Source organism: Procambarus clarkii, chromosome 39 (genome assembly GCF_040958095.1).
Source record: "Procambarus clarkii isolate CNS0578487 chromosome 39, FALCON_Pclarkii_2.0, whole genome shotgun sequence".
NCBI lineage: Eukaryota > Metazoa > Arthropoda > Malacostraca > Decapoda > Cambaridae > Procambarus > Procambarus clarkii.
In genome coordinates, this window is record NC_091188.1 from 28698163 (window position 1) to 28725870 (window position 27708).

Sequence of the window (27708 nt, forward strand, 5' to 3'; positions counted from 1 at the left end):
GGGGGGGGTTGAATGCCGTCCTGCATGAAGCGACACCGTCGCTCTACCGTCCAGCCCAAGTGGTTAGACAAGAGGGGATTCGGGAGGGAGGGAAAGGGAGTTCGATGTTCGTAGATGAAAGGTGTCGATGGGGCTGACTAATACATCATTCACGAATGGATGTTTGACGTTTGGATAACAAAGCACATGGATATAGGAGAATATTCCTTGTGTGTGTTTGGACTTAAACCCAAATATGCATGAAGTAGAGTGTGTGGACAGGTGTAAATATTAAGAAAGAAAGAGGAAGAGGAACACAAGAGAAGGTTTAAATTTAATTCACGTGTATTAGAGGTAGAGAGAATGGTAGACATAGGAAGCAACAACTAAAATGGAAATATAAAAATAAAATCATATATACGTAAAATTCGTGGAAACTTTTGATGGATTTTAGGATTATTCTCAATGACTCAACGTAGTAGGAAACAAAATATATATATATATATATATATATATATATATATATATATATATATATATATATATATATATATATATATATATATATATATATATATATATATATAAGCGGATAACTGGGTAAACAGAGAAACAAGCCAGAATCAAAATGTTACGGACGAATGCTATAGTGCAAATTTTCAACTCCCTTTCGTACCCATAAAAATAAACACACCAATATAACCTGAATTCCTCAGGCCAACCTGTGTGTGTGTGTGTGTGTGTGTGTGTGTGTGTGTGTGTGTGTGTGTGTGTGTGTGTGTGTGTGTGTGTGTGTGTGTGTGTGTGTGTGTTTTCACCTACTTGTACTCACCTAGTTGTGCTTGCGAGGCTTGAGCTCTGCTCTTTGGGCACACCTCTCAACTGTCAATCAACTGATTATGTTTTTTTTATTTGTGTGTGTGTGTGTGTGTGTGTGTGTGTAACAGCAACAACAGCAACAACAATAACAACAACTGTACCCGAAAATACAACAGCAGCAACCAACTAAAACAAAAAAAATTACGGAATAACATATAACAAAAACAGAGAGACAAATCAAACCAAAGCAATAAAACCCAAACAACAAATAAAGTAAAAAAGCAACGAAAACATAACAAATAAATCCAAAGCAACAAATAAAGCCAAAACAACGAAAACAATGACATCAGTAGAAGTAATAAAAGACGGAATAGCAAGAACAACAAAAAAAACATTTAAAGGAGAAGCAGTGACTGAGCACAGCTTGAGAGGCTCCTCGCAGGAGGAGAGAAGGAGGAAGAGGAAGGAAGAGGAGGAAGAGGAAGAAGAAGAGAAGGAGGCAGAACAAAAAGGAGGAAAAGGAATAGAGGGACACATCAACAGCAACACCTCGTGGCCACAATATTGGAAACATCACAAACAGAAGAAATATGGGGTATAGGAGACAGAGGAGGAGAACAAGAAGGGGAACACACGTCGTGCAAGCGAAGGAGGCAAAGGGTATAAAAGGGGGTAGAGGAGAGAGAGAGAGGAGGAGGAGGAGACAGTGAAGAAAGAGAGATGGAAAAGAGAGGAAGAGGGCAGGGAAAGAGATAGAGGGAGTTAAAGAAGAGGGACTTAAGAGATCCTGGAAGGTTCTTCGAGACATACACAAAGGAGGGAGAGTACGGGGTAGATAGAAGGATGGAAGGGGAGAGGGAAGAAGAGAGAGGGAGAGGGAGAGAGAGAGAGGGAGAGGACCAGTGGGAGAGGGTGTCGCCGTGGCCCTGCCGAGTGTGTCAGTAATGAATAATTCTTGGTTGATGCGTCTCACAGTCTTCCGGTCCCGCCTCTATTACTCCTCTTGGAGATGAGAAAAGAGGGGTGGTGAGGAGGAAGAGGCGAGTAAGAGATTCCAGTGAAGAGAGAGAGAGAGAGAGAGAGAGAGAGAGAGAGAGAGAGAGAGAGAGAGAGAGAGAGAGAGAGAGAGAGAGAGAGAGAGAGAGAGAGAGAGATAGTCTCTCTTATAGAGAGGTATATGATTCTCCTTATTTAACTACAAACTCAAAGCTGTTATCGTACAGCATCTCATCTCTCTCTCTCTCTCTCTCTCTCTCTCTCTCTCTCTCTCTCTCTCTCTCTCTCTCTCTCTCTCTCTCTCTCTCTCTCTCTCTCTCTCTCTCTCTCTCTCTCTCTCTCTCTCTCTCTCTCTCTCTCTCTCTCTCTCTCTCTCTCTCTCTCTCTCTCTTCCTTTTTCCTTCTTTCTCCCGCAAGCTCTCCCTTCCCATCGTTTCGCTCTCCCTCCCTTATCGCATCAATCATCTTTATCCATCTCACCCCCCTTCCCTTCCTCTAGCCCTTTATCTTCTCCACCTTCCCTCTATTTCACCTCTTGAACCCTCTACTTTCTGTCCTCTTTTATCACGTGTCTCTCTCTATGCTTGCTTTCTCGCTTTCTTTCTTCCTCTATTACTTTCTTCTGTTTGTTCTCTTTTTCTTGTAGTTGCTCTCCATCATTTCGTAATTCATGTTTTTATTCATTGTTTCCTGGGTATTCTCTCTTCTTTTTGTCACGCCTCTTCCACCCTTCTTCCATTCCATCTTTTTCCCTCTCCCACCTCTCACACCCAATCTCTCCCTTCCCTCCTCTCCCTTTTTCTCCATTTAATTAGACACCCCTCACCTTTCCCTACCCTCCCTCCCATCCCTCAGTCCCCATCCCTTCACCCTCTCCTCTCCCTACCTATCCAGAACCCTACCATCCCCTCACAATCTATCTATCCCACCACTTCCTTTCATATCTCCTGTCCTCTTCATCTTAATACCGTCCCATCAACCCCCCCCCCCATTAGTCCCTCTCCTATGAAGCTCCTCCCCTCCCTCCCCTCCCTCCCTCCTTGAGCCCTTCCAGCGCATCATCCCTCTTCCATCCCCCCTCCCATGGACAGCACTATGGGAGGGGGTGGGAGAGAAACAAGCACAATGAGTTATTGCCAGCATACATCGGGGCTTAAGCACCTTGGCCAGAGTAAAAATAGAGTGGCTATTGAGCAGGGGGGGAGGGGGGAGATGGGTAGGGGGGATTGGGGGAGGGCAGGGCAGGGGGGAGAGGGGAAAGAGTCAGGGGGGGTTAGTGGGGGATGGGCACAAGGGGTAATGGAACAGTAAGGGAGGGGGGTACATTGTGAGAAAGGGGGTGAGGTAAGATTGGTGGGAAAGTGAGGGGTAGTGGGGAAAGTAGGGGGGGGGGGAAGAAGTTAAAGGAGGTGTCTGTGGGGGGAGGGGAGGGAAGGTAAGATTCGGGAAGCCAAGATTGGGGAAAGGGAGATGGGTGGTGGGGAAGAGGAGGGTAGTGGGAAAGGGCATAGGCGTGGGTAGATGAGGACGGTAAATAGGTAACAGGAAAGGAGTGAGGATAAGGGAAAGTGGAGGATAGGGAGAAGGGAGGGAGGCAGGATGGAAGAGATGACAGAGAGGACTAAAGTGAAGGGACGACGACGTTTCGGTCCGTCCTTTACCATTCTCAAGTCGATTGTGGCTTTCCTTCTAAACACTTTCTCAACGTCAAAAAAAACTGTGGTACTAAAGTGCCCCCTTATCCTAACCTACCAGAGGAACCAAAACAGAAAACGAGACAGTACGTCCATTTCGCGAGCCGCTACCAGTATCTAGTACGACAATTTTTGGCCGTAGGTAGAGTGTTCGTCAAAATGTGACCTATTAGGAGGACGGGTTGGATTACAAACGACTGCTGCGAACTCAGTGAGTACTTTATTTACTCCAAGAAGGATAATATTTTCACAAAGTATATATCTTAAAAGAAATTCAGGAACACAAAGTTCGAATTCTTTCTGAAAATATAACTGTCTTCATTCAAGTAATCAAACTGGAATTTGCTTCAACAATAAATTCTGATCCACTCAATGGATTCATAACGAACGCGGAATTTTCTGGTTTTCTGGCGTTGAGAGAGAGAGAGAGAGAGAGAGAGAGAGAGAGAGAGAGAGAGAGAGAGAGAGAGAGAGAGAGAGAGAGAGAGAGAGAGAGAGAGAGAGAGAGAGAGACCAAGCAGGGTCCTCGTGTAATTTATACAGAGGAGAAAATCCATCATACAGAAACTGAGTGCCGGATCAGATTTACACACACACACACACACACATCTGAGACGGTGATCGCTTCTCCGTCGAGTGATTTATAAAATTTGTAACACAAACTTCAGATTTTCTTCTGCACCTTCAGGTCAGGTCAGGTCAGACGACATGCTGGCAAGACTAAAACGCTCACTTGGACCGAAAATCACAATATAACTTAACATTATGATAACCTATCCCCTGAGGGAGAGGGGATATGTTATCATAATATCTCAAGGGGTGGCCCGGGGGGGGGGGGGGGAGTGGGGATGATGGGGGAATAATTGTATTTTATTTCATGTTTGTTTCATTTGGTCTCTGTCAGAAGGTTTGCAACAGCTTCGGGGGGGGGGGGGCAGTGTCGTTAGCGTCAGTCTGTCAAGTTAGGCATTACTGCGTCTGGCGAGTCAATGGATTGGGTGATCTTATTATCCCCTCTCTCCACCGGCTGCTATTTACCTCTGGGAGTAACTTGATAAGAAAACCAGCTTTCATTTCTACTCAAATTTCTTCCTAGGCTCAGGAATATGTACATCGGTTGAGTGACAGTTGAGAGGCAGGACCAAAGAGCTGAAGCTCAATCCCCCCGCAAGCACAACTAGGTGAGTACACACATTCACGCACACCCACACACACACTCCCTGATCTGAGCTTTCACAGGTGTGTACATGTGGTCTTCCACAGGTGTGTACAGGTGTTCTTCCACAGGTGTGTACAGGTGTCCTTCCACAGGTGTGTACAGGTGTCCTTCCACAGGTGTGTACAGGTGTCCTTCCAACGACGCGTCATGATATCTTAAAATTAAAATTTAAGTAAACATTCGAGTTGACAAATTTCACTTTATAAGAGATGTCTTCCTCGTAGACTCTTCAGTACTTCTGTGTGTTTCTTCATAGAGGATGTGCTACGACAGCCAAGATTAATGTGAGGGAGAGTAATAAATCAGAGAGAGAGAGAGAGAGAGAGAGAGAGAGAGAGAGAACGAGGGGGGGGGAGTGTAGAGAGGGCGCCATGGGCAAGCGATGAACCATCGATACGAAACCGAAAATCACGTTTTCGAATCTCTTTCGGAGCAGAAACAGTTTCACAACCCGTGCCATCAATGCAGGGGAGAGCATTGATGGCACGGGTAGGATACGAATGAGGCTCTGATCTGTCTAATCTACTGTAGCGAAATCCATCCAGTACACCCACCCACACACACACCCTGACACACACGCACACGTAACTAGAGCCAACCAACACTGCACCTAGACAGCTCAACGCTCTCTAAAACTCACCTGTAATCCTGTAGAGGTGAGACCATACGACAAGACGGTGGAGATCACGGAGCTGGAGGTGCCTGAGTCGCCCAGAGATGGAGACGACGTCACCCTCACCTGTCGCTTCAAGCTGCACGGCAGCGGACACAACCTCTACACCGTCAACTGGTGGCGGGGCAAGGACCAGTTCTACACCTACAAGGGCACCAACTACGACCCCAAACATGCCTTCACCTTTCGCGGTATACAGGTGAAAGTGAGTAGTGCAACTTTGCTGTCTTGCCAACCATGTTGTCTTGTAACCATGCTGGCTGACAACCATGATTCTTGTAACCATGTTGGCTGGCAGCCATGCTGTCTTACAACCATGCTGTCTAGAAACTCCCTATCATCCTCCATTAAAACGACGACACTCCTTATAAACCATCACATATCGACCACATAAGGCGACTACACCCCTATAATCAACCAATAAGTTAAGAAAATACTCAGAATCTTATATATTGTTAGATAACGAGATCTGATCTCATTCCATTGCTTGCGGGGATCGCTTTCACGAAACTAATATTTAGTGTTTTGATAACACTCAATATCGCTATTATTATTCTGTTCCCAATGTTTTCCTTGATATCAGGTCATGTATTTATATACAGAAATTGAATATGCTTAATAGATAAGGCACATGTTTGTTTGTCAATAATTTAGATATACTGTCTTTCACATTCTCTCTCTCTCTGTCTCACTAGAAGGAGGAGTCGACGCGGGAGTCAGTTGTACTCAAGAATGTATCTGAAGACACTTCAGGGGTCTTCAAGTGCGAAGTGATGGGTGAGGGTCCATCCTTCAGGACAGCCGTCGAGACCAAGGTCATGAATGTCATAGGTGAGTGATGGGGGATGGAAAGGGGAGGGGGATATAGGGATGGGAAAGGTGATGATATAATGGAAGGGACAGTATATTAAAACAAATGAAACAAGAAATATGGCGCACACGACAAAACGTGTTAAAGTAGAATTATATACTTTAACAATTATATACTGCAAAATACCCACATGACCAATGGGAACACTGTTGTATAACAGTATCTTGAGAACAAAATCTCTCAATTTAAGACAATATGGCACAAAATAAGCCAACTTGGCCCTCTTCTCTAACATTGCAACATAAAATGCAATTACTAAAGGTGACCGCTTCCCCCCTATCAAAAGAAGGAAACTGAATTAATACCAACCCGGCCCCACACAGTCAAGCAGCCTCAGTCTGTGTCCCACTGGAACGACCCAATACAGCAAAATGACCGAGGGACGAGAAGCCCCTATACGGCCGGGAACTGGCCAATTCCAGAGTCCGGCTCGGCACCGACCTTGGCACTCACATACATAGTTGGCATTGTTCATTTAAGCTGGTAGATTGGCACTCAGGGCAGGCCACTCTGTGCTATGGCTATCGTTAGGCTTGGCTCCCCTGTTTCTACGTGTTTATGGAAGTCGGTCTGTACGTCTGTTTATAATGGTGTTACTGATCCGGCCGTCTGTCTGTCTGTCTCTGTCTGTCTGTCTTTGTCGCTCTGGGAGACGGGGAGGAGTTAGGCAGAGAGAAGGGCGTGAGGAAGATGACTGACGTGCAGTAAACAAAGGAAAGTGTGAGCGAGTGTTGGGAGAGTGGAGTGTGTCGGGGAGAGAGTGGAGTGTGTCAGAGACAGAGTGGAGTGTGTCAGAGAGATAGTGGAGTGAGCAGTTGGTGAGAGAATGAAATGTATCGGAGAGAGCTTGGTGTGTGTCAGTGAGAGAGAGTGAAGTGTGTCAGAGAGTTGAGTGTATCAGAAAGAGTGGAGAGTATCAGAGAAAGAGTCGAATGTGTATTAAAGAAAGAGAAAAAACATGTCGTTACTTCAGAGAAGGATAAATGTTTAGGATTAGAACCACAGAACCACGTAGGAATAAAGAGATTAATGTGTGCAGTAGTGGAGAGGGGAGTATGTGAGTGTAAATTTGTAGTGGCAGAGATTGGGGGAGAGGGAGGGGGATTACATGAGTGGGGGGGGGGGGGCAAGGGGAATACAGGTATAAGAGTGGGAGTTATAGAGGTATATAGAGTGAGGTATGTACGTGTAAGGTGAGGGGTAGAGCCCGTGGGGTATATGAGCTGGGGTGTGAAAGAGAGGTGTAAACTGACAAAAGACTGAGAGAGAGAGACAGAGAGAGAGATATTGATTGATTGATAGATTAGTTTATTAACAACTGACGTGTTCATACTCTTACAATAGCACTTAGAGGGCAAGTGCTTTCGTTTTGCCCTCTAAGGACGGAGCTGAAAACCTGCTTCACTACTTCAAGTGTTGCGGGTTAATGAGCTCTCAACCATAAATGGTAATTTAGGGCAGGATTATAAAAAGGACACTTCAGAAATAATACTAACCAGCCTATATTATTTTTATCTTTAATCCATAGACAGAATTAGTGCACTTTGGGACTCTCAACCACAGAGAGCAATAGATGTTCTTTTACAAGTTCAAGCTGTAATTGCATTTCAAATTACATGGTAAATCTTGGGTACAGCTTCAGTATATCAAGTCTTCAAGTATTCAGATGATATTTACAGAGTTCAGCATATTTCAACCCACGGGGGAGGGGGCGAAGGCGGAAGTTAGCCAATATGGGATATATTCTACGATATAATGTTCAGAACATATTTTTTTTTTAAATTTTCACAACGTTGATACTGAAAGAGAGGGATGAGGAGGATTATACAGGTGAGAGGGATATGGTGAGGGGGGGAGAGGCGACGCTGGAGAAAGGGGGGTGTAAAGTGTGAGAAGGGTGTATGGGTGTAGAGAGAGAGAAGGGTGTGTGTGTGAGTGTAGGACAAAAAAGGTCCATTGGGTGTAGAGATGGGTGTGAAGCGATAGAGAAAAGGGTGCGAGAGGCGTTGAAAGGGCCACTGTAGGAAGGTACAGAATAGTTCATCAATTAACCTCTGACTCCATAATAACAAAACGAGCAACAGCACACACACAGTACACCCAAACACGGAGATACATCACAATGAACAAATCCACAAGGGCCGTGACGAGGATTCGAACTTACGTCCGAGATCATCCCAGACGCTGCCTTAATCGACTGAGCTACGACATGGTCAAAATCTCTGTGTAACAGAGATATTCCACTCCGGGATTAATTTCCCATTCATAACCCTTACCTTGAAACCTTTATGAATGATTTTTGTTTGGGGGGGGGCATGAACATCTAGTTACACCTAAATGAATAAACTAGCATTATTATTCATCCCCCTGTTGTGTAATCTCCCATGATTATAGCTCAGTGATCTAGATAATACAACCAGCATTTCATGATAACTACTGTGTGTAGCCTCTCCGTTTATTAAGATATTTTAGCAAATTCATTTCGCAAATTAATCAAATACCAAAAGGGCCTCGTTAGCGCCCACCTAATCACCAAGAGTGCCACTGAAATCTTACCTAAACCATCAGGAATGACAGTTTAAAAACCTTGCTGTATAGCCACCTAGCCTTAAATTATCTTACCGAGCCATATGGCTGACCCCTTAAATCTTAAACCATTCATGCAGAAAGGCCTTCTAACTACCTATCCCCTTCACCCATCCATCCCCAGTGCCGCCGAAGACTGTGGAGGTACACTCCTGGGCCGACCCCGACCCGCCCACCTACCGTGCGGGTGAAACTATCCAGATTAACTGCATGGCTAGAGGCGCCAAGCCCAGAGCTCACATTATGTGGGAGATCAACGGAAGACCGGTGAGTTGTGGTGAGTTGGCGGCCATGGTTGTGGTGAGTTGGCGGGCCATGGTTGTGGTGAGTTGGTGGGCCATGGTTGTGGTGAGTTGGCGGCCATGGTTGTGGTGAGTTGCTGGCCATGGTTGTGGTGAGTTGGCGGCCATGGTTGTGGTGAGTTGGCGGGCCATGGTTGTGGTGAGTTGGCGGGTCATGGTTGTGGTGAGTTGGCGGCCATGGTTGTGGTGAGTTGGCGGGCCATGGTTGTGGTGAGTTGGTGGGCCATGGTTGTGGTGAGTTGGCGGGTCATGATTGTGGTGAGTTGGCGGCCATGGTTGTGGTGAGTTGGCGGGCCATGGTTGTGGTGAGTTGGCGGCCATGGTTGTGGTGAGTTGGCGGGCCATGGTTGTGGTGAGTTGGCGGGTCATGGTTGTGGTGAGTTGGCGGGTCATGATTGTGGTGAGTTGGTGGGCCATGGTTGTGGTGAGTTGGCGGGTCATGATTGTGGTGAGTTGGCGGCCATGGTTGTGGTGAGTTGGCGGCCATGGTTGTGGTGAGTTGGCGGGTCATGGTTGTGGTGAGTTGGCGGCCATGGTTGTGATGAGTTGGCGGGTCATGGTTGTGGTGAGTTGGCGGGTCATGGTTGTGATGAGTTGGCGGGTCATGGTTGTGGTGAGTTGGCGGGTCATGGTTGTGGTGAGTTGGCGGCCATGGTTGTGGTGAGTTGGCGGCCATGGTTGTGGTGAGTTGGCGGCCATGGTTGTGGTGAGTTGGCGGCCATGGTTGTGGTGAGTTGGCGGCCATGGTTGTGGTGAGTTGGCGGCCATGGTTGTGGTGAATGGATGGGGAAATGTAAACCGCATTGAGCGATTCGATATTGAATTCCGGTTGTTATCCATTTGGAGATTGAGTGTTATGTGTTACTCATCCTCTTCACGGTGAGTAAACATAGCAGTTTTAAAGCGTTACTCAGCCCCTTCCCTGTGATTTACTCATAGGTGAGTACCTGTGTGTGGATGATGAGAGACACATAATGTGAGTCTGTTGAGTAAATGTATTATGGAAGGACTGTGTACTCACCTAATTGTACTCACCTAATTGTGCTTGCGGGGGTTGAGCTCTGGCTCTTTGGTCCCGCCTCTCAACCGTCAATCAACTGGTGTACAGATTCCTGAGCCTATTGGGCTCTATCATATCTACATTTGAAACTGTGTATGGAGTCAGCCTCCACCACATCACTTCCTAATGCATTCCATTTACTAACTACTCTGACACTGAAAAAGTTCTTTCTAACGTCTCTGTGGCTCATTTGGGTACTCAGCTTCCATCTGTGTCCCCTTGTTCGCGTCCCACCAGTGTTGAATAGTTCATCCTTGTTTACCCGGTCGATTCCCCTGAGGATTTTGTAGGTTGTGATCATGTCCCCCCTTACTCTTCTGTCTTCCAGTGTCGTGAGGTGCATTTCCCGCAGCCTTTCCTCATAACTCATGCCTCTTAGTTCTGGGACTAGTCTAGTAGCATACCTTTGGACTTTTTCCAGCTTCGTCTTGTGCTTGACAAGGTACGGGCTCCATGCTGGGGCCGCATACTCCAGGATTGGTCTTACATATGTGGTGTACAAGATTCTGAATGATTCCTTACACAGGTTCCTGAACGCCGTTCTGATGTTAGCCAGCCTCGCATATGCCGCAGACGTTATTCTCTTTATGTGGGCTTCAGGAGACAGGTTTGGTGTGATATCAACTCCTAGATCTTTCTCTCTGTCTGTTTCATTAAGTACTTCATCTCCTATTCTGTATCCTGTGCCTGGCCTCCTGTTTCCACTGCCTAGTTTCATTACTTTGCATTTACTCGGGTTGAACTTCAACAGCCATTTGTTGGACCATTCACTCAGTCTATCCAGGTCATCTTGTAGCCTCCTACTATCATCCTCTGTTTCAATCCTCCTCATAATTTTTGCATCGTCGGCAAACATTGAGAGGAACGAATCTATACCCTCTGGGAGATCATTTACATATACCAGAAACAGTATAGGTCCAAGGACTGACCCCTGCGGGACTCCACTTGTGACGTCTCGCCAATCTGAGGCCTCACCCCTCACACAGACTCGTTGTCTCCTGTTGCTTAGGTATTCCTCTATCCACCGGAGTACCTTCCCTCTCACTCCAGCCTGCATCTCCAACTTTCGCATTAGCCTCTTGTGTGGTACTGTATCAAAGGCTTTCTGACAATCCAAAAATATGCAGTCTGCCCACCCTTCTCTTTCTTGCCTTATTTTTCTTGCCTGGTCGTAGAATTCAAGTAACCCTGTGAGGCAGGACCTGCCATCCCTGAACCCATGTTGATGCTGTGTTACAAAGTTCCTTCGCTCCAGATGCTCCACTAGTTTTTTTCGCACAATCTTCTCCATCAGCTTGCATGGTATGCAGGTTAGGGACACTGGCCTGTAGTTGAGTGCCTCCTGTCTATCCCCTTTCTTGTATATCGGGACTACGTTAGCTGCTTTCCAAATATCTGGCAGTTCCCCTGTTGCCAGTGATTTGTTATACACTATGGAGAGTGGTAGGCTCAGTTCTCTTGCTCCTTCCTTTAGAACCCAAGGGGAGATTCCATCTGGGCCTATAGCCTTCGTCACGTCCAACTCTAGTAAACACTTCCTTACTTCCCCACTGGTAATCTCAAACTCTTCCAGTGGTTCCTGGTTAGCTATTCCCTCACTTACCTCTGGAATTTCTCCTTGTTCTAAGGTGAAGACCTCCTGGAATTTCTTATTCAATTCCTCACACACTTCCTTGTCATTTGTAGTGAATCCTTCCGCCCCTATCCTTAGTCTCATAACCTGTTCCTTTACTGTTGTTTTTCTCCTAATGTGGCTATGCAACAATTTAGGCTGAGTCTTTGCCTTGCTTGCGATGTCATTTTCGTATTGTCTTTCTGCCTCTCTTCTCATCCTGACATATTCATTCCTGGCATTCTGGTATCTTTCTCTGCTCTCCAGTGTCCTGTTATTCCTATAGTTTCTCCATGCCCTTTTACTTTGCTGCTTAGCTAGCCTACATCTTTGATTAAACCATGGGTTTCTCATCTTAATTTCTCTGTTTTCCTTTTGGACTGGGACAAACTTGTTTGCTGCGTCCTTGCACTTCTGCGTGATGTAATCCATCATATCTTGGGCCGTCTTTCCCCTGAGCTCTGTTTCCCATGCTATATCTGTTAGGAATTTTCTTATCCCCTCATAGTTTCCCTTTCGGTATGCTAACCTTTTGGTTTCGGTATCCCTCCTCGAGTTCAATAACCCTTCTTCAATCAAGTACTCAAACACCAGTACACTGTGGTCGCTCATTCCTACTGGGTCCTCAAAACCGATTTCTCTTATGTCGGAGTCGTTCAGAGTGAAGACTAGGTCGAGTCTTGCTGGTTCGTCATTTCCTCTCATCCTTGTGGGTTCTCCGACATGCTGGGTTAAAAAGTTGCTTGTCACTACCTCCAATAGTTTGGCTCTCCACGTATCCTCGCCTCCATGCGGTTCCTTGTTCTCCCAGTCAATCTTTCCGTGATTGAAGTCGCCCATGATGAGCAGGTGGGATCTATTTCTACAGGCAGCAGAGGCTGCCCTCTCAATTATAGTGTTAACTGCCTTGTTGTTGTTTTCATACTCTTGACTGGGTCTCCTGTCATTTGGTGGAGGGTTGTATATTACTGCTACTACTATTCTTGGTCCTCCCATTGTTATGGTGCCTGTGTGCCTGCCTGTGTGTGTGTGTGTGTGTGTGTGTGTGTGTGTGTGTGTGTGTGTGTGTGTGTGTGTGTTTGCAACAAGTGTGAATAATATATGTAAATGAGTAAATCATGTGCTTATACACTTTATAACATTATGTCTCTCCATCCCATTGATCCTCTTAACCTTCCCACTCTCCCTTCTATCCCTCCATGACCCCCTTCCCTCTCCTCCTGTCCCTCCCCTGACCCATCCCTTCCTCACTCCTCCCTCCCTACCTCCCTACCTCAGGTGAGAGATCTCAACGTGGTGAAGTATGCAGACTTCGAGGACCACCGAGGGAGAGTGACGAGCACTCTGGGCCTCCGCTGGATGGCCCCAGAGTACTTCCACAACAACATGACCCAGGTCACATGTCGGGCAGCTGTGGCCGGCCACTCCACCACAGCATCCAAAGATATTTATCTCGACCCAGCATCCAGCGCCGCCTTCAACCATCCGTACGGCTCCGCAGGTGGGTGAGAGGTGGGTATGGGTTCCCAGGGTGGGTATGGGTTGCCAGGGTGGGTATGGGAGGAGAGTGTGTGTGTGTGTGTGCTTTGGTCCAGAGGAGAGGTGTGGAGGGTAGTCCACTGGACGGGTGGAGGCTAGCTCAGAGGGATTGAATAGGTTGACGAGGGTTGATGGATGGAGCTCTGATGGGGTTTTCACCTGGTATTGAATGTATTGTGTAGTGTGATTGGTCGTAGATACATTGCGATTGGAGGTTGCTTTACTGTGATTAAAGTTGTATTTTAATGATTAGAAGCTGTTTTACTATGATTAATTCATAGATTAATCCTAAGAAAATGTTTTACTGTGATTAGTGGTGGTTTTACTTTGGTTAAGAGGTAGTTTCACTGTGATTGGAGGTAGTTCCACTGTTACTTTAGCTAACTTTGCTGTCACTGGAGTCTGTTTTGGTGAGTTTCAATTGTTTTCTGTAGGAAATTTAAGCCTTGTGTAAGTTTAGATAATTTTTATGAGCAATATTTCCATCATTAGTGCCGTAAACATTATGTTAATACAATGACTGTAGTCACAGCTGTCAACATCATAATACAATGACTGTAGTCGCAGCTGTCAACATCATAATACAATGACTGTAGTCACAGCTGTCAACATCATAATACAATGACTGTAGTCACAGCTGTCAACATCATAATACAATGACTGTAGTCACAGCTGTCAACATCATAATACAATGACTGTACTCACAGCTGTCAACATCATAATACAATGACTGTAGTCACAGCTGTCAACATCATAATACAATGACTGTACTCACAGCTGTCAACATCATAATACAATGACTGTAGTCACAGCTTTCAACATCATAATACAATGACTGTAGTCACAGTTGTCAACATCATAATACAATGACTGTAGTCACAGCTGTCAACATCATAATACAATGACTGTAGTCACAGCTGTCAACATCATAATACAGTGACTGTAGTCACAGCTGTCAACATCATAATACAATGACTGTAGTCACAGCTGTCAACATCATAATACAATGACTGTACTCACAGCTGTCAACATCATAATACAATGACTGTAGTCACAGCTGTCAACATCATAATACAATGACTGTAGTCAAAGCTGTCAACATCATAATACAATGACTGTAGTCACAGCTGTCAACATCATAATACAATGACTGTAGTCACAGCTGTCAACATCATAATACAATGACTGTAGTCACAGCTGTCAACATCATAATACAATGACTGTAGTCACAGCTGTCAACATCATATTACAATGACTGTAGTCACAGCTGTCAACATCATAATACAATGACTGTAGTCACAGCTGTCAACATCATAATACAATGACTGTAGTTACAGTTGTCAACATCATAATACAATGACTGTAGTCACAGCTGTCAACATCATAATACGATGACTGTAGTCACAGCTGTCAACATCATAATACAATGACTGTAGTCACAGCTGTCAACATCATAATACAATGACTGTAGTCACAGCTGTCAACATCATAATACAATGACTGTAGTTACAGTTGTCAACATCATAATACAATGACTGTAGTCACAGCTGTCAACATCATATTACAATGACTGTAGTCACAGCTGTCAACATCATAATACAATGACTGTAGTCACAGCTGTCAACATCATAATACAATGACTGTAGTTACAGTTGTCAACATCATAATACATTGACTGTAGTCACAGCTGTCAACATCATAATACGATGACTGTAGTCACAACAGCCTTCACTATCATCACCTTCATGCCCATTGTCATATTCATCATTTATTGCTTCATTTCTTCGTAAATCCTTCAACACCTCTTCACTTCAACGTCAATAAACAATTGCATCACCCAGGATAGTCTAGGTGTGGCAGGTTAATTAGAGTAATCAACCCTGGGAAACGTAACGTCTCCAGGCACTGAAAATAGAGTATTTCGCTAATTACTCTCCTCCCTCCCCCTCTCCCCCCTCTCAATGTAGGCTCGCTTATTAGGTCATTATCTAGCTGGTAATTAGGCCTCACAAACACACCTCCACGTGGTTTATATCAAACGTTTTCCAGATATGCAACGAGACTTGATATGCAAAATATTATTCAAGATGCATTAATAATAATTGACGGAGTGATAACACTATTTCATCATCATGGGTGATTTCCACTATGAATAAGTAGACTGGGACGAAAGGAACACTTGTGGTGAGACTGATACATGGAGAGGAAGGCTTTTGCTGCTATTGGTTAGATTAGATGCTCCCGGACGCAGGTTCGAATCCTCGTCACGGCCCCTTGTGGATTTGTTCATTGATTAGATTGTTTTCTAAACCAATGTGTCAAAGAGGAAACAGTTGGCACTCAAGGGGTGAGAACGAATAGAGGCGTGGGTCAAGGTAAGGCAGCCTAATTATCAGGAGAAACCGCTAAGCCAGTGTGACCACATAGCACTTGGTAGGAATATAGCACATATAGAAGAGATGATATAATATCCAGTCACTCGAACCACTATATGTCACACTCGGACTCTGAACAAAAAGAAAAAAAGTAATGTCGTCGCTCTACCGACCAGTCAATGTAGATTGACAATGTTGAACTGGGTAAAGGAATTCCAATCCTTCAAGTGCAAGAGAGAAAAAAAATAGATTAGCGAAAGAGATCAGAATTGAAAGTCAACCAGAGTACTTAAGTCGTACAGTGCACGACTGAGACCTGCACCAGTCCTCTTAAATATCAAAGATTAACTGAGCAATCAAGATGCAACATGTCAATATTACTCAAAAGGCGGGAATATGATGTGATAAGTTATAACAGAAGAGTGTTACGAAGTGCTTGAGAAGGACCTGACATAACTCTAAGAGGTGGTGAAAAGTGGCTGCTTGAATCTAATCCAAGCAACTGGAAGGTGATGCGATTGGGAAAGAAAGTGAGAAGGATTTAATGACATTTCACACGATGAGGGGAGATGACTGCCTGAGGAAGACAAGGGGGGAACAAATCGAGGAACTAGCGACCTGTTCAATCCTCTAAGAACATCAGTCCTCTAACCAGAGGATCAACAAATTTACACTATAAAATTATCAGCACTCGCGAAGCTGTCGAACATTCATGGAGGTTTCAGGCACGTTGACAAGGTCCCTGAAACATAGTCCTGAATCATAGTCGTGATTCAGGACTATGTTTGAGCCACGCTAGCTAGTCTATGTCGCCCCAGCCTACAATCCTCACCATAAAACACAGGCCGGAATTATATATATATATATATATATATATATATATATATATATATATATATATATATATATATATATATATATATATTTTATACATATATTCTTAAGTAAGTCTAAGAATAATGCCTGTGGCAGGTGTGTGATGTTGGCTGACATGTGCAGGTGTGTGATGCTCACACACACCATCACACACACATAACAAACGCAGTGTTTCCACAGGGCTACTATGTAGTGAGGAAAGAGAGAGAAGGGAGAGGAGGAGGTGGTGTAGCTTTGCTACAAAGAGAAGGTTGGAGTTTCGAAGAGATGGTAATTCAGAACTGTGAAGGTTTCAGTGACTACATATCAGGCACCATAGCAACTGGAGGACAAAAAATTATAATAGTAGTCATATATAACCCACCACCGAATGTCAGAAGACCCAGACAGGAATATGATAGAAACAACTTGGCCACCATCAATATAATAGAGAGAGCAGCTTCTGTGGCTAGCAGGAACGGATCCAGGCTACTAATAATGGGAGACTTCAACCATGGAAAGATAGATTGGGGGAACAGAGACCCATATGGAGGCCCAGACACATGGAGAGCTAAGCTGCTGGATGTGGCAACAAGAAACTTTCCAAGTCAACACGTCAAGGGACCGACAAGAATGAGAGGAGGGGATGAACCAGCCTTGCTTGATCTGATATTTACCCTAAATGAGTCGGATATAAGGGAAGTTAAGTTGGAAGCCCCCTTGGGAATGAGTGATCATAGTGTATTGAGCTTAGAGTTCCTGGTTGAGCTAGGAATTATCACCCCCAAAAAAGAACTGGGAAACAAAGGGCTGGCGTACCGAGAGGGAAACTATGAGGAGATGAATAAATTCCTATGGGATATACATTGAGACACAGAACTCGGAACCAAGTCCGTACAAGACATGATGGACTATGTCACCCAAAAATGTCAGGAGGCTGTAAGCAGGTTTGTCCCAGCCCAACAGGAAAAAACAGAGAAGCAAAGGAAGAATCCGTGGTTTAATAGGGAATGTATGAAAGCAAAGGAGCTGAACAAAAGGGCATGGAGGAACTTCCGTAATAACAGAACACCAGAAAGTAGAGAGAGATACCAGAGAACCAGGAACGAGTATGTTAGTGTGAAAAGAGCAGCTGAGAAAAGGTATGAAAATGATATAGCTAATAAAGCCAAGACCGAACCAAAGCTACTACACAGTCACATCAGGAGGAAGGCAACAGTGAAGGAACAGGTGATGAAACTTAGTGTGGGCGAGGACAGGTACACAGAGAATGACAAAGAGGTGTGTGAAGAACTCAACAAAAGGTTCCAGGAGGTCTTTACAATAGAACAGGGAGAAGTCACGGCGCTAGGAGAGGTGGCAGGAAACCAGGTGACCTTGGAAAGGTTCGAAATTACAAGAAATGAGGTCAAGAAGCACCTATTGGAGCTGGATGTGAGAAACGCTGTTGGGCTGGATGGAATCTCACCATGGGTATTGAAGGAGTGTGCAGGAGCACTTTGCTTGCCACTCTTCATAGTGTATAGTAGGTCACTGGAAACGGGAGACCTACCAGAAGTATGGAAGACTGCTAATGTAGTACCAATATACAAAAAGGGAGACAGACAAGAGGCACTGAATTACAGGCCAGTGTCTTTAACTTGTATACCATGCAAGGTGATGGAGAAGATTGTGAGAAAAAACCTATTAACACATCTGGAGAGAGGAGACTTCGTGACAACCCATCAACATGGGTTCAGGGAGGGTAAATCTTGCCTTACAGGTTTGATAGAATTCTATGATCAGGTGACAAAGATTAAGCAAGAAAGAGAAGGATGGGCGGACTGCATTTTTTTGGACTGTCGGAAAGCCTTTGACACAGTACCCCATAAAAGGTTGATGCATAAGCTGGAGAAACAGGCAGGAGTAACTGGTAGGGCGCTCCAGTGGATAAGGGGGTACCTAAGCAATAGGAAGCAGAGAGATATAGTGAGGGGTGAGACCTCAGAATGGCGTGAAGTCACCAGTGGAGTCCCACAGGGCTCTGTGCTTGGACCTATCCTGTTTCTGATATACGTAAATGATCTCCCAGAGGGTATAGACTCATTCCTCTCAATGTTTGCTGACGACGCCAAAATTATGAGAAGGATTAAGACAGAGGAGGACAGCTTGAAGCTTCAAGAAGACCTGGACAAGCTGCAGGAATGGTCGAACAAATGGATGTTAGAGTTTAACCCAAGCAAATGTAATGTAATGAAGATAAGGGTAGGAAGCAGGAGACCAGATACAAGGTATCACTTGGGAGATGAAATACTTCAAGAGTCAGAGAGAGAGAAAGACGTGGGGGTTGATATCACGCCAGACCTGTCCCCTGAAGCTCATATCAAGAGGATAACATCAGCAGCATATGCCAGGTTGGCTAACATAAGAACGGCCTTTAGAAACTTGTGTAAGGAATCTTTCAGAACATTATATACCACATATGTCAGACCAATCCTGGAGTATGCGGCTCCAGCATGGAGTCCATATCTAGTCAAGCATAAGACTATACTGGAAAAGGTTCAAAGGTTTGCCACCAGACTAGAACCCGAGCTGAGAGGTATGAGCTACGAGGAGAGACTACGGGAATTGAACCTCACTTCGTTGGAAGACAGAAGAGTTAGAGGGGACATGATCACCACATTCAAGATTGTCAAGGGAATCGACAGGGTTGATAAAGACAGGCTATTTAACACAAGGGGCACACGCACTAGGGGACACAGGTGGAAACTGAGTGCCCAAATGAGCCACAGATATATTAGAAAGAACTTTTTTAGTGTCAGAGTGGTTGACAAATGGAATGCATTAGGAAGCAATGTGGTGGAGGCTGACTCCATACACAGTTTCAAGTGTTGATATGATAGAGCCCAATAGGCTCAGGAACCTGTATACCTGTTGATTGACGGTTGAGAGGCGGGACCAAAGAGCCAGAGCTCATCCCCCGCAAGCACAACTAGGTGAGTACAACTAGTTGAGTACGCACACACACACAGCTAGCTGCTCAGGCTCCAGCGCTCACCACAAACTAAAAAAAACTTATAGAACCCAAAAAATAAAAAAAATAAAAAAATAAAAACGGAACTTTGTAACATTCTTCTGTGTCTTTTATTTACCTCCTGTTTATCTGTTGTTACCTTCTGTTTACTGATAACTTAGCCCCCGAAAAAACCCACCCACCCCCCTCCGCTGTGTTTTAAATGCCGTGAGAAATGGACAAAACCAATTTATATGAGGAGCAAAAACAGGAAAAAATCTATTTGAAAACAAAATGATTTTCTTATCCACAATCTACACCAAAACGATTGTGTGACAAAGACTAAGCCTGGCCAGACAAGTTAAAACTTCAAACCAGAACTAGAAATCGCGTCACGAGACTCTAGGGTGACGTGACTTCCTGGGCAATGAACAGGCATAACGGGTGACATCCTGTCTGTCTGTGTGGCAGCCGACATCCGTCAGACTTTCCCCCCCCCCCCCCCTGTCACTTTCCTCTTTGGAGGCAGTGACCTATTGGAGGTCATTCACTACCCACGTGAGGGAGATTAGTCCCCCACTCACCTGAGGGACTAATTACTCACACCAGCTGGAGTCATTATACACCAGATTATAATCCCCAATCTCACTGATTAGGAAGAATCCGCTTTCAAAATACTGCCATTGGGTCAATTAGTCTCGCTAATGATCTTTCACGCTATTACTTCAAATAGCAATTAAGAATGTTTTCAATCATATCAAAATTAGTAATAATTCTGATTACGTTGCCGATGATAACGATGGTAATAATGAGGACACTGATAACGATGGTGATAATGCAGAAATAATTCAAAATAATTACAAGAGAAGTTAATTTTCCTTTCACAACGTCCTTAAACGGAGCATGCGCGCGCGCGCGTGTCTGTATATGTGTATGTGTGTATATGTGTCTATGTGTATGTGTGTGTATATATATATATATATATGTGTGTGTACTTATCTAGTTGTGCTTGCGGGGGTTGAGCTCTGGCTCTTTGGTCGTGTGTGTGTGTGTGTGTGTGTGTGTGTGTGTGTGCATGTGTGTTTACTAGTTGTGTTTTTACGGGGGTTGAGCTTTGCTCTTTCGGCCCGCCTCTCAACTGTCAATCAACTGTTTACTAACTACTTTTTTTTTTTTCCAAACCACACCACACACCACCACACACCACGTGTGTGTGTGTGTGTGTGTGTGTGTGTGTATGTGTGTGTGTGTGTGTGTGTGTGTGTGTGTGTGTGTGTGTGTGTGTGTGTGTGTATGTGTGTGTACTCACCTAGTTGTGTCTGCAGGTTCGAGCATTGACTCTTGGATCCCGCCTTTCGAGCATCGGTTGTTTTCAGCAATGACTCCTGTCCTATTTCCCTATCATACCTGGTTTTAAAATTATGAATAGTATTTGCTTCCACAACCTGTTCCTGAAGTGCATTCCATTTCCCCACTACTCTCACGCTAAAAGAAAACTTCCTAACATCTCTGTGACTCATCTGAGTTTCAAGCTTCCATCCATGTCCTCTCGTTCTGTTACTATTCCGTGTGAACATTTCGTCTATGTCCACTCTGTCAATTCCTCTGAGTATCTTATACGTTCCTATCATGTCCCCCCTCTCCCTTCTTCTTTCTAGTGTCGTAAGGCACAGTTCCCTCAGGCGCTCTTCATACCCCATCCCTCGTAGCTCTGGGACGAGTCTCGTTGCAAACCTCTGAACCTTTTCCAGTTTCATTATATGCTTCTTCAGATGGGGACTCCATGATGAGGCGGCATACTCTAAGACTGGCCTTACGTAGGCAGTGTAAAGCGCCCTAAATGCCTCCTTACTTAGGTTTCTGAATGATGTTCTAACTTTTGCCAGTGTAGAGTACGCTGCTGTCGTTATCCTATTAATATGTGCCTCAGGAGATAGATTAGGTGTTACGTCCACCCCCAGGTCTCTTTCACGCGTCGTTACAGGTAGGCTGTTCCCCTTCATTGTGTACTGTCCCTTTGGTCTCCTATCTCCTAGTCCCATTTCCATAACTTTACATTTGCTCGTGTTGAATTCTAGTAACCATTTCTCTGACCATCTCTGCAATCTGTTCAGGTCCTCTTGGAGGATCCTGCAATCCTCATCTGTCACAACTCTGTCACAATCCAACATCTGTCACAATCCTCATCTGTGTGTGTGTGTGTGTGTGTGTGTGTGTGTGTGTGTGTGTGTGTGTGTGTGTGTGTGTGTGTGTGTGTGTGTGTGTGTGTGTGTGTGCGGGAGGTTAGTTAGTTAGGTTAGCTCATTCACGTAATAACACCCTCAGTTCACTGGCCAACAGCGTTATCAATTCTGATGAGCTCAACCTTTTCTTATCAGTACTGAAACACCATTATGTGTTGTATTTATACAGCCCGGTAGATGATGTATTTTGTCCTCTACTATCTACATCCCCGTCATCTACAACCCGGTAAATGATGTATTTTGTAACGGGAGGGCTGTTTATGTTCACTGTTTACAAAAATATATATAGTTAGCCATGATCCATCTTCTCTTGTCCCAGCCATATTCATCACTTTTCTGTAGCAAACACATTCATCACTCGTCGTTCTTTAGCAGGCATATTCATCACCTGTCTTTTTGTAGCAGCCATATGCATCACCTGTCAACCAGCCAGTCAACCAGCCAACCAGTCAAGTTAGCCGCCACCTGAACAACACCTTACGGTTGTGCAATTATGCGTGACTGCATCTTAGTGAAGATCAGCGTCAAATATCTTCGAAACATCAGAACCAGAAAAACCAGTATAATAGACGTAGTATAATAGACGCAGTATAATAGACGTAGTATAATAGACGCAGTATAATAGACGCAGTATAATAGACGCAGTATAATAGACGCAGTATAATAGACCAAAGAGCCAAAGCTCAACCCCCGCAAGCACAACTTGGTAAGTACACCTTCCTAGATGAAGATGCTTCATAAATAGTACTATTAGTACTAATAATACTAAGTAATGGTTATGTCTACACTCACACATAATAACATGGGATAAAAAACCTACACTTGTGTATTTGTGAGATTTAGGTCAAGAAATTATACTTTTCGGTTTACTAATAACGGCGTCAATTCATTTAGTAAAAAAATAATATATGGCGATAGAGGCCAAATAGAAATAAATTGCATGAAATGGAAAATAATTAAACGAAATCGCAAGATAAATATCGAGCCATTAACGACCATAAATACATATTAAAACAAGAAAAATAAGAAAAAAGTTAAGTATATGAAGAAAAACCAAGAAAATATATAAAAAAATTGCAATAATATAGAACATTTCACATTTTTTTTTAAACATTTAATTTACAGAGAGTAAAAAGTCAGAGAAACATCCACACGTAAGGAATTCTAGGCATATCTTCCTCGGCGCTGTAAATGGTGTAAATCTCGAGGAAAAAAATATTATATATGAACGTGTTTACAAAGCAGTTCCCGGTGGTGAGCCGGAGTGAATAGCAGAAGATGGAGCCACGAGTGAGAGAAGCTCTGGCAGGCTTTTGTTTCTCAGAGTCACGACTGATGCTTTTGTGGGTGTGGGGTGTGTGTGTGTGGGGTGTAGGGGGTGTGTGGGGGTGTGTGTGTGTGGGTGGGGGGTGTGTGGGTGTGGTGTGTGTGTGTGTGTGTGTGTGTGTGTGTGTGTGTGTGTGTGTGTGTGTGTGTGTGTGTGTGTGAGTGTGAGTGTGTGTGGGTGTGGGTGTGGGTGTGGGTGTGTGTGGGTGTGGGTGTGGGTGTGGGTGTGGGTGTGGGGTGTGTTTGGGTGTGTGTAGGTGTGTCGGGTGTGTGTGTGTGTCTGTGTATGTGTGTGGGTGTGAGTGTGTGTGTAGGTGTGAGTGTGGGATGTGTGTGTGTGGGTGTGGGTGTGAGGGTGTGAGAATGTGTGTGTATTCACCTAGTTGTATTCACCTAGTTGTGCTTGCGGGGATTCAGCTCTGCACTTTCAACCCGCCTCTCAACTGTCAATCAATCAACTGATACTAACTACTATTTTTTTCACACACATCCCCAGGAAGCAGCCCGTAACAGCTGTCTAACTCCCAGGTACCAATTTACTGCTAGGTAACAAGAGCATCAGGATGAAAGAAAATCTTCCCATTTTCTTTCTGCCATCAACTGAGTTCGAACCCGGACCCTAGGATTACGAGTCCAGAGCGCTGTCCACTCAGCTATCAGGCCCACACTTAACCATCTACTAGAACAAACAGTCAAGTCCAACAAAGTCCGAGAGACCGTGGTTTCAGAAGCCCCCAGAGCTTTCCCCTGATACCCCCCCCCCTCCCAGGGGAAATTTATAGGTCATGTATGTGCTTTAGTGAAAGGGGGGGGGGTGTAGAACGGATGGGGTGAGGATAGGGGGGGATGAGTCTGGGGAGGGAATGGTGGATAGTAAGAGAGGGACTGAGTGAAAGGAGAAATAGGAGAAACGTTTGGGGTGCAGATGGGATAGGTTTAAGGTTGTAAAGAGTGGGAGGGGGTCCTTTGGTAGAGTGGACTTCGTTCTCCACTCCCAATCCGACTTCCTGGGTTTGATCCCCGGAAGGAACAGAAATGCCTGAGGATGCTTCCTTTCACCTAATGCTTCGTTGGTAATTCACCTAGGTAACGCGTTGATATCATATGGATAACACAGATAGATACGATCTGGATATCAAACGCATAACACCTGATTAGCACTTGGGTAAAAGATGGATATCACCTGAATAAAACCTGGATATCACCTGGATCACACATTAATCATACCTGGATAATTCCTGATTAACGCATGGATAACATTTGGATATCACCTGCATAACACATGAATTATACCTAGATATCACTTTAATAGCACTTTGATGACGCCTGAATATCACCTGGATAATTCCTGGGGTAATAGAACCCATTATCTGATTTTTTTTTTATTGGGGGGGGGGAGGGTAGGTTGGTCAAAGTTTACCAAAAACACGTTAATTAAAGTTTCCCCTTAACCTTTTTTCCCCAACTTTCTTGCAAGTTTCTTTCAAGTTCTTTCTCCAAGTTTCCAACACATTCACTTAATTTTAATGTGGTCATTTGGCGTTCCCAAATCACTTTGAACCTCAAAAAACTTTCCATTTTATCATCTTGTGCTTCAGTGCCTTCTGAACTTGTACTGTCTCCCCATCGTAGTGTGTATGTGTGTGTGTTTTGTTCCCTTGTAGTGTGTTTGTTAGGTGGTCTCGTAGTGTACTTGTCAGGTGCTCTCGTAGTGTGTGTTAGGTAGTGTGCACGAATATTAGATAGTGAAGCAGTGTTCGCCTCGTAGCACAACAGACTCATAACATCAGAGGAGTGTGGAAGAACAGGAGCGAAAAATAATAACAAAGTATGAAAATAAGATACGATAGAGCAATGGGGGATAATGGAAAGGAAGAAGGGGAGATGGAGGAGGAGGAGGAGAGGAGGAATGATGATAAGAAAGAAGGGTAGGAGAGAGACGCGCTTATATATGAACACAAGAGTCGTCTCTACCTCTCCTCTCCCCTCTCGCTTGACCGTCTTTCCCTCTACACGCCTCCCCTCCCTATACGCCTCGTCTTCCTATACACCTTAACTCCACACACATCCCCTGCACATGCTCCCCTCCCCCCACACACCTGTCCCCCCTCCACCTGACACCTGTGTGAGCCACTAAACCCTCACCTGTCCACACTTAAGCTCACCAACATCTACACACAAGTGTCCGCTAGTGATGACACAATTGTCAAGAGGGAAGAGAGGAAATGTGGCAATGAAAAGGAGGAGAGGTGGAAGGGATGAAAGAGAGGGGGGAAGTAGAGGAGGAAGGAGAGGATAGCAAGGGACAGGAAGAGAGAGGGTAGGTTCCACAGGGGGAATAAGCTACCATTTGGAACATTCGGAGAGCACATTTGCATTACCTCCGTCGGGCCCAACAGGAGAATGCATAAAGGCATCGTTAATTCTCCAGTTCTTCTGTTTTACCCCAGATAGTATTTTTGGTCACTGTGTCTCACGCTGGTCTGAGGTCTTCTCCTCTTGTCTGTTGATATTATTATTGTTAATATTAATATTAATTTACAAAGATTAATCACACTAACGTGACTGTATCAATCGGCGTTCAATCCCCGATTGTCCAAGTGGTTGGGGCACCATTCGTTCCCCCCGTCCCATCCCAAATTCTTATCCTGGCTCCTTCCCAGTGTTATATAGTCGTGATGGCCTGGAGCTTCCTTCTGATAGTTCCCTTCCCTTCCTCTGCCATTTGTGCATATGCATGGCAGACTCACTCCCTCTTTTCGGGCTATTCATGCCCGTACCACCTCTTGGGTGGCTTAATCTTCATCAATCATTCTCTCATTTTATTCAATTCCAGCTCTTTCTCTTTTCCTCTCCCACTTTCTATCAGTCTCATTGTCTCTCACCCACACTTTCTCTTCCCTACTCTCCTCCCTCATTCTCTCTCTCCATCACTAAAGAACATATACCAGGACAGACAAAAACAAATTCTAACGTTTTTCTACAAATATTAAAAAGTAGAAAGTGGGCTGTTAAAAACCGGGACAGGTCAGGTATCTGGTAACATATATGAAATTAGTATTTTAAAACCATTATTTATCTGTATTCACTACACAATGGGATACAAATTCACTTGATAAGGATGATTTCGGGGCTTAATTTACATTCTCTACAAAGAGAAAGAGACTGTAAATAAGAGTTTACAAATATCAACACAATATAGAAAGAAACAGTGGATTTGAATTGGATTATTTTAGATTCATCAAAGAACTGGGTAAATATTGGATTGAAAAGCAGGCGGTTAAATTATGGAACAAATTACTGAGTGCCATAATAGGTGATGTCATCACAGCGTAATTTCAAGCGTAATTTAGACATATTTTAAGCGTGTGTGTGTTTTAAGCGTAGTGTTTCTAACGTAATTTAGACATGTTCATGGGTTTTGGGTGGATGTAAATAGAAGCTGTGAAGGATGAGCCAATTGGTTGTCTGTAGTTTCTTTATTAATGATTTTATATTATCTCCTGTCGCTTAATCTCATTCACTATCACATCTCTCTCTCATCTTCTCTCTCATCTTCTCTCTCTCTCTCACCCTCTCTTGTCTCCATCTCTGGGCGTCATTACTGCCCCATTGTCTTACCATTTTCCAAGCAATCATGTTCCATTCATCTTTCCTTATATCAGTCTAATGGCAATCCTGACGCGAGGTAAAATATTAGCTCAGTGGAGAGAGTCTGTCTATGAGAGAGCAAAGTTTGCATCTTTCTCTCTCTCCTTAGTATGCCAAAAGTGTGACAAATGAAGATTGTGAAATAAGAAAATTTAAAGAGGAATTATAATGCCTTTTTAAATCTTAATGGTTCCTACAAAAATTGAAATAGGAAAATTTAAAGAGGAATCACTGAGTCACCAGAAGGCGAAGACTCAACGTACATCTGGTAAAATACGTTGGGTCTAACACCCTCACCTGAGTACCAAAATGGGTGATGATAATGCCGTAGAGTTTCGAAGGAATTGGGTCATGTTTAGCTCATTGTATTCCATTTACTTGTAATATATTAGTGGATGCAGTGGACCTGCTCCCTTGCCCCCATTTGGCTCTCTGATTTGGATTAATTTTAATAGTGGTGGTAGAGTGGATCAACTTTTTTTACTGGAAAATCCACTTAATTCAGGCTGAATTCTCACTCGTACCCTGGATTTAATTTCTGTTATTTTTTTAGCTATATATAAAATAATGTTTGTTCGAAGTTGTGGGCCTGCCGCTTGGGGCTAATCTCTCCAAACTTTGCAGGGTGACTGGTCGATGTTCGGGGATGGTCATAAGCGAGTCAGAGTCCACCTCTATACTCCTAACTTTGCATGAAATGGCAAATGATACTAATTTCCAATCAAGCCAAAAGAAAGACACAATCCTCACTAGGATCATAAGGATGATGAGAAAGTGGTGAAGAACAGAGAAGGGAGTGAAGGGTAGCGATGATGGAGAGGCGTTAGGAAGTCTGTGATGGGTAGGGAAGGAGGGGAAAAGGAAGGGGTAGTTAGTGATGAATAGCGAAGGTGATGGGCAAAGATGATGGTGATGA

At 44.3% G+C, this 27708-nt stretch overlaps 1 protein-coding gene across 1 annotated transcript in view; it reads left to right on the plus strand.

Annotated features, from left to right (window-relative positions):
* The first annotated feature begins 1138 nt into the window (after positions 1–1138).
* The window catches only part of LOC138372659 (uncharacterized), a 65272-nt gene continuing 38702 nt past the window's right edge, over positions 1139–27708 (plus strand). The window contains exons 1-6 of the mRNA XM_069338161.1: positions 1139–1393; positions 4177–4186; positions 5362–5585; positions 6076–6211; positions 8962–9104; positions 13090–13312. Coding sequence (XP_069194262.1) covers positions 1139–1393; positions 4177–4186; positions 5362–5585; positions 6076–6211; positions 8962–9104; positions 13090–13312 — 991 coding nt within the window. The remainder of the gene's footprint in view (positions 1394–4176; positions 4187–5361; positions 5586–6075; positions 6212–8961; positions 9105–13089; positions 13313–27708) is intronic.